General features: G+C 38.5%; 1 protein-coding gene across 1 annotated transcript; it reads left to right on the top strand.

Moving 5' to 3' along the window:
* Positions 1–392: 392 nt before the first annotated feature.
* Positions 393–12,976, top strand: tmem26b (transmembrane protein 26b). The gene is made up of 6 exons (XM_036572255.1): positions 393–720; positions 3,291–3,387; positions 3,502–3,585; positions 4,211–4,428; positions 8,606–8,685; positions 10,780–12,976. Exons 1-6 carry the CDS (start codon positions 533–535, stop codon positions 11,022–11,024), a joined length of 912 nt encoding a protein of 303 aa, XP_036428148.1. The 5' UTR covers positions 393–532; the 3' UTR covers positions 11,025–12,976.
* The last annotated feature ends 1,094 nt before the right edge of the window (positions 12,977–14,070 follow it).

The raw sequence follows: 14,070 nt of genomic DNA, 5'->3' as shown, positions 1-14,070 counted from the left end.
AAAAAATAAACAAAGCATGTATATACTTCGGTATTATTGTGTAGTTATGTAAATCCCCCTAGCAAACGGTAACATATGTTTGTACTGTTATGTGTATATTTTTTGTGGTGTTTTTTTATTATTATTATTCATTTTATAATTATAATCCTTTTATAATAACAGCTGGAGCATAACTACAGCCCAGATGTGAGAACCATTTTTCTGTCTGTGAATGACCTACACAGCTGTTTTGGGCGCATTTCCATGATAACATGCGTATTTATCATCAACATGCTAAGCTTTGAAGTCCACCCCTCAAATCAAGCAGAACGACTTGTTTCATCAAGTTTTGCAGGGCGTGCTGTTTGGATTCCCAGGAGAGAGGGGGCCATTCCTTGGAACTGGGCCTAAACGCAGAGGGAAAAGGTGTCAAATGGCACATCATCCCGCCCGCCACTAGGTTAGAGTGGGAGAAAACCGAAGCACTTTCTTCAGCTCAGAGTAATCTGGAGCTGTGCAGAGGGGTCACTGCAGCTGCCTGGTCCAGTCAGCCATGCTCATAAAGTTTATCTGCGCCGTGGTCACTAGAGCACTGTTCATCTTGATCTCACTCATTGGCGTGTGGAGGGTAACAAAGGTGAAAAATAATGACCTCTACTGGTTTCTGACCATCCTGTATCTGCCCCTCGTGTTTGAAATGATTTTAACTCTGAGGAGGAGAAAAGGGAAGGACTACAAGTGGTGAGTAAATCTCTTTGTCTGGTGAGGGGCACTTTCTTCCAGTAGAAAGGACTTATTTAAAATAGCTTTTGTAATGTGAAACCATACACGTCATGTTTGTTAGTAAGGACAGTTCGGAAGTATGTTTCTCAGGCACAATCACATGAAACCTATGCCATTTAGTAAATAACATATTAACACTGTATAATATACATATAGTGTTCATTTGCACAACTCATAATAGACTTTGTAAGTGCACTATGAGCCAATAAGCTTTGTGATGGACTTTAATTACATTACTAAACAGTTATGGTGACAATAGAGCTATTAAACCTTTAATTAAGGTTTTTAGATTGCTGTAAGAGTATAAGTGAATGGTTATGGTGTAAATTAAGTCATTTAAATTACGGTTTGATGTGAAAAGGTTCACTGTAGAGAACCTTACCAACTCATGGTGGCAATGAGAACCAAGAGTTGTGGCATAGCCATATTTATAGCCATTTTTTTTATTGCTATTCAAAACACAACTACAAGAATTTTAAATATAACTTTAAAAACCTTTATATGTAACCTCATATCTCTAAAAAGTACAGGATAAATTAAAAACACTTGAACCTGGAATGGAAGTTAATATAACAAGTATTCTAAGTAATTTTTGGTCCATCATGAAATTTTTCACACAATGTAAAGGACAGATGGCATTTTCAAATAATGTAACATATACAGTGGCAACCCTGGTCAGAATTTCCATTACTGTGAATAGCTGAGCAACTAAAAGATGACCTGATTTCCAAAAGACATAAAGTTAAAGATGACACATTGAGCAAGATTGTTTTTATTTCCATCTTTTACAGTTTCAACAACACCCATTCTGATCCTTGGGCCATCTTGTATGCACTGCTCTTTTGAGGTCTAACTGTGTTTAAGGTGGGGGACTGTGAGGGTCATGGCAAAACCTTCAGTTTTGCACCTGTTGAGGTAGTCTGTTGTGGATTTTAAGGTGTGTTTAGGACCATTATCCTGTTGTAGAAGCCATCCTCATTTCATCATCAGCTTTTTTACAGGCAATGTACTGTTTGCTTCTAGAATTTGCTGGTATTTAATTGAATCCATTCTTCCCTCTGCCAGTGAAATGTTCCCCATGCCACTGGCTGGAACAGAAGCCCAAAGCATGATTGATCCACCCCTGAGCTTTACAGTGAGGGAGGTGTTTCCTTTCATGAAATTCTGCACCCTTTTTTGCTCATTGTGGTGACAGTAAAAAAAGTTCTATTTTAAATTCGTCAGTCCACAGGACTGGTTTCCAACATGCATCAGGCTTGTTTAGATGTTCCATTGCAAACTTCTGATGCTGAATTTTGTGTTGAGGGCTCAAGAAAGTTTTTTTCTGTTGACTCGTCCATGAAGGTCATATTTGTGCAAGTGTCGCTGCACATTAGAGCAGTACACCACCACTCCAGAGTCTGCTGAGTGCTCCTGAAAGTCTTTTGCAGTCAAACAAGGGTTCTGATTTGCCTTTCTAGAAATCCCACGAGCAGTTCTCTCGGAAAGTTTTCTTGACCTCTACCGTTCCTCTTAACTGCCATTTCTTGTTTACAAACTGAGGAAACGGCTTTGCCGTCTTCTAATAGCCTTCTCCTGCTATGTTGCTATCAGTTATTTTAGTTTTCAGTGTGCTAGGCACCTGCTTAGAGGAATCCATGGCTGCTGATGTTGGGAGAAGGTTTGGGGAGTGAGAGTATCTGTAAAGCTTTGAAAATTTGCATCACCTGGCCTTTCCTAATGATGATTGTGACCACCCATAGCCCTATTAAGCTAATTAAGGTCTGAGATCCATATATTTGCATAGTGCTCCTTTCCCCTTTTCACTCTAAAATTGTACATAAAAATAATACAGTAATCGTGCTTAAAATGTAAAATGAAAAGAATGAGCCTCATTTACCAACAGTTCTTAGACAAAATTTCTTTTTAAAACCCACTTACATAGTTTTCACAAAGATTCTGACATTCACCAAAGTTTTCTTATTTAGGATTAGTTCTTAGGTGAGAACAGAATCTACACACACTCAAGAGCACAAAGGTATGAACAATGGTGCAGTGCAAGAGAACACCATGAATCTGACTTTTTCTAAGGAACTTTCTCAAGAACACATTTAAGAACAAATTTATTATATATAACTTAAGATATTGGAGAATGAGACCCAATGTTTGTTCCAGTACCTGAGGTAATTCACCACCCATATAGTACTTGCTCTGTGGTGGTCCTGTGGGGGTCTTGACCATTGAAGAACTAACATAGTATGTAGAGCTGATAAAATGAACAAAGAGTGTAGAATACACATATACATATATATACATATATATATATCAGTGAGTTTCTCTAAAATTACGCACTTCACACCACAAATGACCATGTTTACATCTATAATAGATATTTTGAAAAAAAATTGAAATTTTCCCTTCAGTTTTACAACAAATCAAATAACTACAGCATTACGTTGCTAGAAATGCTGTTTTGGGTTGAATAAACTAATGAAAGGGGATGTGCTGGTGGATGAAAATTAAACTTTGTGTGACTTGGTCCCCTGCAGGTTCTCTCCGGCAATTTTCCTCTTCCTCCTTAGTATTATACCCACCATTTGGATCCTTGAGCTGCATCATCAGCAGAACAAATCCAGTAATGCTAAGGTACCACACAACACAGAAAAAGCAGCCATAATATACCAAGTTCAGTCAAGTGATATATAGTGTTTTCATTGTTTAGCTTTTGATTCTGACCTTTTGCCTTTGGCCTTATTTCAGTGTGGTAAACTTGATTCTCCTGAGAGCATCAAAAATATATTTAATAACATGAGGAATATGACCAATGGAACTGAAGCTTATAAGGTACACTGTTTCCTTCATTCTTTTGTTTTCTGCCTTTATATACATTTTCCACAGCCCTGTCTAGACAGAAAGTCTTTGCATTCGCTCCTGTAACTCTGAGGGTCTTTTATAAGCTACAGCAACAATGTTTATTTATGCTTCTTTGCCTGAAAGTCTGCAGACGTGGTTTACTTGTAAATGAAAATTTCAGTCCCCCACCCTTCAATAAAAACACTGGCCTCAGACTCACACAGGCTTTCTTATTCTTACTTGTGGACTACTGGTCTTACGTACCATGCTGCCAACTTCTGTTAGTTTTCTTTTAGGGCCCACTTTTAGCTAGGAATTAATAGAGGCCTTTAGGGGATGCTTTGCTAATGTAATTCAGACCTCAGCCCTGTTTCCAATACTGAGGTCCAGCCATGAACAAGATCTGCCCTTTTTTTTTCGGTATAGCATCTTAAATGTACGTATAGATAGTAAACTGTAGTATAGATAGTAAAAAAGTTGCTAAACTGCCTCTGACTGATTGAAGAATGTGTTGTATATGGTTCTAAATTAGAACCCTTTGCCGAGATTCTTTTTTCACTTTTTTGCCAAGATTATTTTTTTCCAATGTGTAACGATCCTTCTCATTCTCCTGAAGTTCTTTAAAGACTCAGCAAAGTTTTTGTCATCCGTATGCGCCAACGACTGGATCCTGGCTTTGCACCAGATCCTGCTCATCCTGCTGATCGTGGGGAAGTGGCTGATGCCCATTGGAGAGGGGGTCACCCGGGACGAACTTTCCCAGCTGTTGCTCATCTTCGTGGGCACAGCTGCTGACATCCTGGAGTTCACAAGCGAGACACTGTCCGACGTGAAGTGAGTTCCATATCGTTTTTTCATTTTCTCCACATGTTGTCATAGATAGGGGCTGGGTATTGTTATTTTTTGTTGTATCGATACCCAAAGCATTACTCAATACAGGTTCCTGAAAATCACTTTTACCTGTTGTTAATTGTAATCTGAAAGTGGGCCTGGCTTAACCATAGTTGAGTGTGATGAGCTGGAAGTGGGTGTATTTACCGACCACAATGGAATTATATACTAATCAACAAACACTGATGTTAATAATCTGCTTACAGAATGTAATGTAGACAGCCAATCAGGAGCTTGATTTTGGAATAAGCATACCTAGGCTGCGTTTAGCCCTGGCAAAACATGGCAAAATGTTTATTCAAATGGAAATGGTGGTGCGTTGAACACTCTGTTGTGTTACCCAAGCATTGCAACTATGGCAGCTGATAAAGCCATTCTTGGCATTCTTTTCGAAGAATTTTCAGATCCTGATGAAATGGATTTAAATACAGGTTTAATACTTCAAAGGACATCTTTTTACATGTTCCACTGTTGCATGCTGCAGCTGCCGCATATTAGAATCCATTATGTGCACTGCCTCTTTAATATGGCATGGTTTATATACAAGTCGTTGCTGTTTAGGAAACACCTCTGACTCGCCCATCAAATGAGAGAAAACGTACCTCAAAGCCAGTTGCACACCATTTTGATGAAACATGTTGTTTAACTAGGAAACTGTACAATGTTTTGAGATTGAACGTGCCTCTGCCCCAAGGATGTTGATAGACTGACTGCTGTGGTACTGAAATTTGATGTTAAATGAGAGAATGTTTTGATGCTCAGCAAGAGGAAAAATGGTCCGGAATGCAAATGAACCTTGTTCCAAGATCTAAAAAACCTAAGTAACTAATTTTATGGGGAAACCACATATAGTTCTAAAGTGTGTGCCTGAAGTAAAAAGTCTGGTGAACTCAACCTCAAGTTCAACCTATAGGCCTGTGTTTGGAATGTGAACGCATCCAAAAAGCTCCACATTCGGGAAAAAAAGTGGTGTTCCGCTTTCTAATTTTCTTCATACTTTGATGGCATTCATTTCCATATCTAGCTACCTACTCAATAAAGGTAGTATTATTTGATGATTCACATGTTTATTAAAATTTCAGTTAGTGGGCTCAGTTTAAAATGCCCGCGATAATTTAGCATGTTAATATAAAGTAGCGTAATGACGTAATGAGACTCAGCTAACTAGCCTGCTAACATCAGCCGTTCTTTGCGCAAGTACTTAAATGTAAACGTAAACTAATGCAAAAGTTTACACACATTTTTGATAGTCTAGATCAGAGGTTCCCAACCATTTGCCCACACTGATCAGCTTCAGTGGCCCACAAGAAGATTTAACTAGCCCACTCTAACCCTAATTAACCCAAACACTGTAGCCTGGGGAATTTCTCTTGACTGTACAGTCATGCAACGTAATGAACAAAAATATTTTGCCAGACCAATCCGCGAGCTTGATCTTAATAAGATGTTTTATTTTAGTGAATAAGTATCACAACAATAATATTTGGTTAAATTTCTATATATTTTGTTATTAAAGTCGAAAATAAAAAAATTGACTGACAAATGACTGCCAACAGCCCTCTAGCAGTCCCACCATGGCCCACACGTTGAAAATCACTGGTCGAGATCACGTAATGAATGAGGTAGTTGAGTATTTCTGATACAATATTAGTTGTCATTTAATGATTTGCTTTGTCAGATAGCTTGTTTGGGATCCTGCATGTTATGTTTGTTAATGGAAGTTTCAACAAACTTTTAGATGTTTTTCTTCTTTTTAAAGTGGTGTTAGTTATAATTTAAAAACGTCTATTCCTCTTAGCTTATTGTAACGCCTGGCCTGGCGAGGCAAAAAAGGAAGTGGAGTACAAGTGCGAGTGTCTTTACGTGGAATATCCAGAGTATCCACACAGGGACACAGGGAACTCAGATGAACATAAACAGACGATGAAAACAATGAAATTCTAAGCCAAAACTCATACAAACAAAACACGAGCAGAGAAACCATAGGCAGGGACCCATGAACACAAACATCAACATAGAACATCCAACAATGCTGGCTGGGGAACAAAGGAAACAAAGGGGTATATAAATTAACACAGAAGGCAAGGAATACCTGAGACTAATAAGAGGGTGGGGCTAGATGTAAACAAAAGCACATTGCACAGGGAAACAAGAAAGGCTGAAACAGAGAAAGACAAGGACAGAGCAAGACAAGATGTTACACTTATGAACAAATTCAGTGATGTTTTTAAACATTTAGAGAGTCAGGTTTTGTTGTATTTTCCAGTTGTTTAATGGAAGCATTAATGATAAGGTCTGTAATGACAATGCCTAGGCTGGATGCCTAGACAAGATGCCATTTTTTGTGTCCTGATGAAGGCCTGAGAAGTCCGCAAAACGTTGGCACATTTTTATACATATTGCCATGTTTCAATAAAGGCTTTTTATACTTTTCTAAAGACGGTGTGCCTGGGAATTTCTTTGTTCTGGGATTTATTTTGCACATGCTTTATGGATGCGGATGGATTTTTTGGTTTTTGCCACTCCGAGCATGGAATTGTTATTTTGAGAGGCTTAGATTTATTTGCAACAATCAGTCAAAAGTGCCTTTGTTGACAACATAAAGAATTTATGTTCTTTCAGTTAAGGTCGGGACCCCTTGATGTATGGTAAAGCTTAGCTTCTAAGAAAAAACAGTCAAGCTTTCAGCACTTGATATATCATATTATGTTTAACGCGAAAGGTTTAAGCATTTATTGATTGATTACAAAAATCCATGAATGGAAAGGCCATTTTTAAGGTGTACCTAAGACATTTTAGGATGCCATTTCCACCCATAATGCCCCTGAAGATGTGATTTGGTCAGTACTAGAGGTACTGAATTTCAATACCCAGCCTTAGTCAAACACTCTTCAAAAAGGTGTCAAAAAGGGTTCTTTGGACCGCTCTTCATTCCCCAAAAACTTTTCAAAAGGGCAAGAATCATTCAGAAACTTAAATTAATTCAGAAATTGCTAAATTTCCTTCGGGATTAATAAAGTATCTATCTATCTATCTATCTATCTATCTATCTATCTATCTAGAAACCTTTATTTAAAAGAGTCTATAAGCTAATCAGTGCTCTCTGTAGTATTAGCTGATCATGCTTAATCCCTTTATAGTAGCTACTGGCCTTTTATTCAGTAGCTACTATAAATGATTCAGTTACTACTATAAAACTAATATGTAATTTATGTAGTTATATGAGTGAGTGTAGTGAACCAAGACCCACATTCTTTCACTTTAAAGAGTTAACCTTGATTAAAAGAGGATAAAACACATTTGATGGTGAGGCATAATACTTGAGACATAAGACATTTTTTCACAATACACAGTATAAATCACAATGTTTCTTTTTTCTGGGTTTTGATAAGTTTGAACAGACAAAAAACGACTCAACAATCAAAAACAAGTACACCCATTTTATTTAACAATTCACATACTGTCCAGCGCTAAATCCAGTGAAACAGGTCCAAATGTACTCTCTTTATAATGAAACATGCAGTTAGTGATGATATGCATGTATTTTGATGTCATTCATCTCGACAACAATAAATATTGTAGTGTGTTGGATTGTCCACCCCTAGATAGACATAGGCACAAAGGCTTATGACACTCTTTCTAGCATTCATTGGCATTAATTTTCCACTTCTCATATGTAGTATTTATGCACAGTTTTCTGCTCAGATTTGTTATAAAGTGGACATTTTTTATTGAGCTGTTACTGCATATGACCACATATTACTGATGTTTTTGCTATGCACTGTTCGCTCCTGTGTAAAGGAAGCCAATGCTGAATGACACTTGTACTGTGATAGGAGTTTGCTTTCATAACCTAAAACAAACCTTGTTCCAAAAAAAAACAACTTAATTCAAGTGTCATTCAGCATTGGCTTCCCTTCCATGAAGCCATATTCAAAATCAATCAGCAAAAAGAGCCTTCAAGCTAATGGTCTTTTGTTATCCCTCAGATCTGCCTTGGCTCGACCATTTCTTTTGCTATTTCCATGTTTCATTTCCAGCATGCTTTTACATTAGATTGAAGAGCTTTCCAGTGTAACCTCTAACATGCTGTTTCCAATTTGTATTTTCACATTACCAGAGATAATAGCCCTCAGTTGGTGTACATTATTCTAGCTGTGTGGACGTGGAGTATGCTACAGTTCCCCTTTCATCTCTCAGGTATGTATACCATTAAATATTGCTCATAAGGTATGATTGTCTTATGCTGATATTGTATGTACACCTGACCATCACGCTAGGTGAGTTTGTTGGACATCCCATTTAAAAACAACAAAACAATGGGCAATAAATATGGCCCCTTCCTCATGACTATAACTTCCTCCACTCAATCGACATTCCAATTTATCCCAGAGGTGTTCAGTGGGGTTGAGGTCAGGGCTCTGTGCAGTTCCTCCACACCAAACTATTCATAACCATAAACTAAACTGTTTTTACAGTCCTGGCTTTGCGCACAGACATGCAGGAACAGGAAAGGGCCTTCCCCAAACTGTTCCTACAAAGTTGGAAGCAAATAATTGTCAAAAATATCTTTGTATGCTGTAGCATTTACATTACCCTTCACTGGAACTCAGGGGCCCAAACCCTGAAAAACAGCCTCAGATCATTATCCCTCTTCCACCAAACTTTACTGCTGGCACTATGCATTCCAGTAAGTAGTCTTCTTCTAGCATCTGCCAAACCCAGATTTGTACATCAGAGTGCCAGACAGTGAAGCATAATTCATCCTTCCAGAGAACACGTTTCCACTGCTCTAGAGACCTGTGGCAGCAGTCTTCACAAAACTCCAGCCAACGCTTAGAACTGTACATAGCGGTCTTAGGCTTGTATCAGGCATCAAAACTCATGTCCTGAAGGTCCTGACACACTGTTCTGGTGTTGATGTTGCTTCCAGAGGCAGTTTAGAACTCTGTAGTGAGTGATGCAACAGAGCATAGGCTATTTTTGCACAGTACGTGTTTAAGCACTGGGCAGCCCCACTCCATGAGTTTGCATGGTTTACTGTTTTGGGGCTGAGCTAGTGTTGCTCCTAGACTTCTATTTCACAAATTTAGCACTTACAGTTGACTGGGGCAGGTCTAGCAGGCTTGTGGCAAAGGTGGCATCCTATGACAGTGACATTTGACATATTTAAAGTCACTGAGCTCTTCATTACGACCCACGCTACTGCTGGTTGTCTACGGAGATTGCCTTTGTCTTTGGCTATGTGCTTGATTTTATATATCTTTTAGCAACGGGTGTGGGTGAAAAAAAAAAAAACCTAAGCTCAATAATTAGGAAGGGTGTTCACATACTTCTGGCAGTACAGTGTAGGTCCCTACACATGCTATTCATTTTAACTCCCTTTCACAATAGCCATACAATTTCCTCCTGTAATGCATTTTTCCTTCAAGAATGTTAACAGAATTTGTGTACATATTCTGAAATTTTATCTTCATAGGCGAGCAAGCAATCAATATAAAAGTGTTTCTAAAAGTGTTTTGTGTATAAATGGTATTTTTTTAGCAGTTGTACACAATATATGATATGAAGGAAGCGGCAGCCATGTCATCTGTTTTATCTACACATGTCCACCTGTGTGTAGAGGTGTGAATTCTTACCCCTCCTCTTTCATCCCATTGCTCACTAGCATCTCAACAGAGAGATCCTATAGTGTCCTAGTTCATCTGATAGCAGAGTTACAGAAAAAATATTTAATTTGATCGTAACAAACTAAAATCCAAGTTGATTTCCATTCTGACAGAATGGCCACCAGGCCTATAGAAAGAGGCTATAGGACTTTCAAAACCAGAGGTGTCAGACTCGGTTTCTTCTGGGTCACAGCTCTGCAGAGATTAATGTTATCCCTCTTTTAACATGCTGAGTTCAACTCACGAAGGCCTTCCTACTTAGCAGATGATTTGAATCAGATGTGTGTAAAGAGACACAATGCTCAAGTCTGCAGTGCTGTGTACTTCTAGGACTGGAGTCTAGAGGGCACAGTTTGTGGAATGGAATGCAGTTTGCGTGTGATGTCCATATCTTAACGCTGATGTCAACATCCGGACTATCTCTTTACTATCTGTGGTAATTTGATGAAATTAGACAGATTCTTCATTCCGAATGAATCAGCTGGCCATATACTTTACAAAAGACATTACATAACCTCACCTTGTAAAACTAATCCAGTTCCAGTTGTGCCTACATTGACTGGCTGTTTGCACTTTTGTTGACTTTTGATTTTTTTTAACTGCTTTGTCCATTTTCTGTCTGCAGTGGTTAATTCGAAAGCTGATGATGAGTGTGAGAGCCAGGGTGACTCTTTCCTCAACAGACACAGGACAGACTTATGGGCCGTGGTGGAGACCCTCTTCATTCAGGACGGCCCGTTCCTTTTAGTTCGCTTGACAGTCATGATCCATTTTGACATCATCCACCAAATGCTGGTATTCTTTACCATCAAGAACTTGCTGGTGGTGACGCTAAACGTCTACCGGATGTGGGTCATTTTTCATGACTAGAGGGTCAATCTGAGCATCCAAAATGCAGCTTCAAGGCCTTTGATCAAACTCTATAGCTATTAAATGGGAACACATTGGCTATGTGACCTAGCAGTGGCTTTGGTTGAAGGCTTGTTGCTGTATCACTACTGGTGGACTCATCTGGACGATGTTACATTCTTGACCAGTTTACAGACACTTATAATACATGACAGTGGTAATTAGTTGGAAAGTAGAAAGAATTGCTTCTGCACTGCAAAAAGAGATGCATTAAACTAATTTGTTAAAAATATGTACATCATGTCCACACTAATAAAAAAAAAATTATATCCATATTTATATATATATATAAATAAAACAAAATTTATGTTACCGTTTTCTAGCTTCAATTTACTTCCATGTGTCTTGTGAACACCTCCAAAGTTCAGTTTTAGAAGTTGGTTGCAACTGATCCCAATTACACATTTAGAACTTTGTTGTTGTTGTTTTTTATCCATCCTTTAGCCCAGCCATGTCAAACTGGGTACCTTCCGGGCTAAAGTGCTGCAGAGATTTGTGTCTACCCTCATCTAACACTCTAAAAGCAGTTCAAGAAAGCCTTGCTATTTAGCTGATGAGCTGAATCAGGTGTGTTTAATGAAGCAGTGTGCTGAAGTCTACAGTGTTTTGGCCCACAAGGACTGGAGCTTCACACATGCTCTAGCCCATCCTCAATGATCAGTTTCTGACTATGGAACCACACTTGGGTGGACATTTCTGGGTGGGCTCATCCTAGCAGTGACATTGCTGTATGTAAAAAACCCAGCAGAACCAAATACACTTGTACCAGCAATGCACACGCTTCTATACCATTACCCTGTCAGTGTCACTGCTGTGCTGAGAATGATCCACTGCCTGGTCAGTGGTCATCCTGTTGTGGTCTGTTTCTACTATTGGATCCAACTACTGTGGACAGCATTTAAGCCTGAAGCTGTTCCTTTGGATGACTTCATAAATGTCATGAAAGTATGACATAGAGGGGAAGTTACAAAATATTGACACTCTTAGTTGCCTTTTTCCTTCTTTTTTGTGTTTATCAGTAATCATTACATCAAAAAATGTTTCAAACTAATTCTATTTGTCCGCCAGTGTGAAAATAATGCACACATTTGAATCAAGTTTAAGTCAATGTATGACTTTGTTCTGTGTGTCAAAGATAAAAACATCTCAAAGCAAGACATAGCGTTTGTCATAAACAAGTTTTACAGTATTAATTATATTGAAATTCTACAGGAAATTTTATTGCTATCAATATATCATCCAGGAGGACAGGCTTTGCTTATGATAGTTCAAAAAGAAAGTTATTTAGAAAAAAAAAGAAGAAGCATGTAATTGCTTTCCTTTTTCACATTTCACAATTACATTGATTTAAACATACTGCAGTTGCTGCTGCCGCAGAAATGAGTGCTTTTTGTTTATTATAGTCTCATCTCTTTCGTGTGAGAACAATGTTGTTTTATGATAAACCTGACCGTTTGGAAAACATACAGGTGGTTTTTCCTTGTATTTTACTTCATGCCATTACTTGCCACTTGCTGAACAACTTCCCCCAGGCTTTGAGAGACAGAGGAGTTTATGCAAGTGTAAAAGCAGACCAAGCCATTCTTCCATTCTCCTCTAATCAGAAGACAGTTTAAATCTGTGTGTATAGCAATAAGCTTCAGATCAACAAACTGTGTCTGATTACTGACGTCCCCAAACAAAGGCCAAAGTTGATTAGCTGGGAAAATGGGTTCTAAAAGCTGTTTGCCTTTGGACATCACCTGCAGGAAAGCACAGAGTCGCTTTGGCAGCTGGGCACAGGGGTGTGAGGGTGAAATCAAGATCCTGTGTGTATTGGCCCAAACAGGCCAAGCCACAGAGGTCAGTCAATAAACAAAGGCATGTCTTGCTTGCTGCTTTCCTCTAATGACTCAGTGTTGTGATTATCTCCAAAGAGCTGGAATGTAAGTCTAAACAGATAAAGTCACTTTGCAATCTATCTGAATAAAGAGAAGGTCTAGACATCTAAATCTACTCTGGCCTTTATTTCCTTGCAATTAGCTGAGAGGAAGTCATGCGTCATAACACAAGGTCTGCTTCAGTTTCCTTAAATTGTGCATTTCGTTCACATTTTTAATACTTTCTGATAAGCGCTGAGGCACATATCTGAAAAAGCAGGATTCCAAGGCATCGGTTGCATCCTTTTTCCTAGAACTGCCAAGTGAAATGTTTTGAATACTGTCAGCAGAAGTCTATGACAAAAGGATGAGAACCCTGGGAAAGGGGAAACAAATAAAAAAAGTCTGTTATGAAATGCAACCTTTTATTAAGGTACAATTACCAAACAAACCTTTTAAAATGTACATTGTTTTCTCCAAAACATGTGCCACATATAACCACGGGCGGTCTTGGCATGAGCAGCGTCCCATGAAAACACAGGTTAAATAACCTATTCTGAAATGTAAATGCATTTTCAAAATAGCTGTTATTTTACGACTGTAGTGATTATTTCCCGTAATGTCAGTAACAATCTGCTACAGATAGCTAGCATATTTCAGTCTGCTGTCTTGCAAAAGTTGACACCCCACTGACTCTATGCCACTGCTGGTCCAGTCTTGGACCACCAAGATTATTGTCGTGTCTAACTAGTTTTTAATATCCTCACACAGATTTTAAATGCTTTTATTTTGGAAAATAAACTTAATATTACAAACAACTGAGAGAAAAAAATAATGACTATATCTAATGTAAAATTATTGTGCTGAACACTGTGCTAAATTAAATGTATTTACTAAACTAATTTAAAAAGGATAATAATGAAAGAAAGAAATTAAGGAAAAATAATTCAACTGGACCATGAGTGGAAAACAAGTGATGAAAAGTGGCACAGAGACCAGTAGACCACCTGGAAAATGCTGAGCATATTGCCAGTGGGCCATTGGTGGCTGGCTGTCCTCTTGCTATGGAGAGGAGGTTCTTCAGTGTGATTTTCTGAGTGTTGAAAGGGAATATCAGCATAGAAATAGAGGCAGGGAAGCAAAAAGTA

The sequence above is a fragment of the Colossoma macropomum genome, unplaced genomic scaffold (assembly GCF_904425465.1).
Source record: "Colossoma macropomum unplaced genomic scaffold, Colossoma_macropomum, whole genome shotgun sequence".
NCBI lineage: Eukaryota > Metazoa > Chordata > Actinopteri > Characiformes > Serrasalmidae > Colossoma > Colossoma macropomum.
The sequence above is the reverse complement of the archived record's forward strand: the minus strand, read 5'-3'. Positions and strand labels throughout refer to the sequence as shown.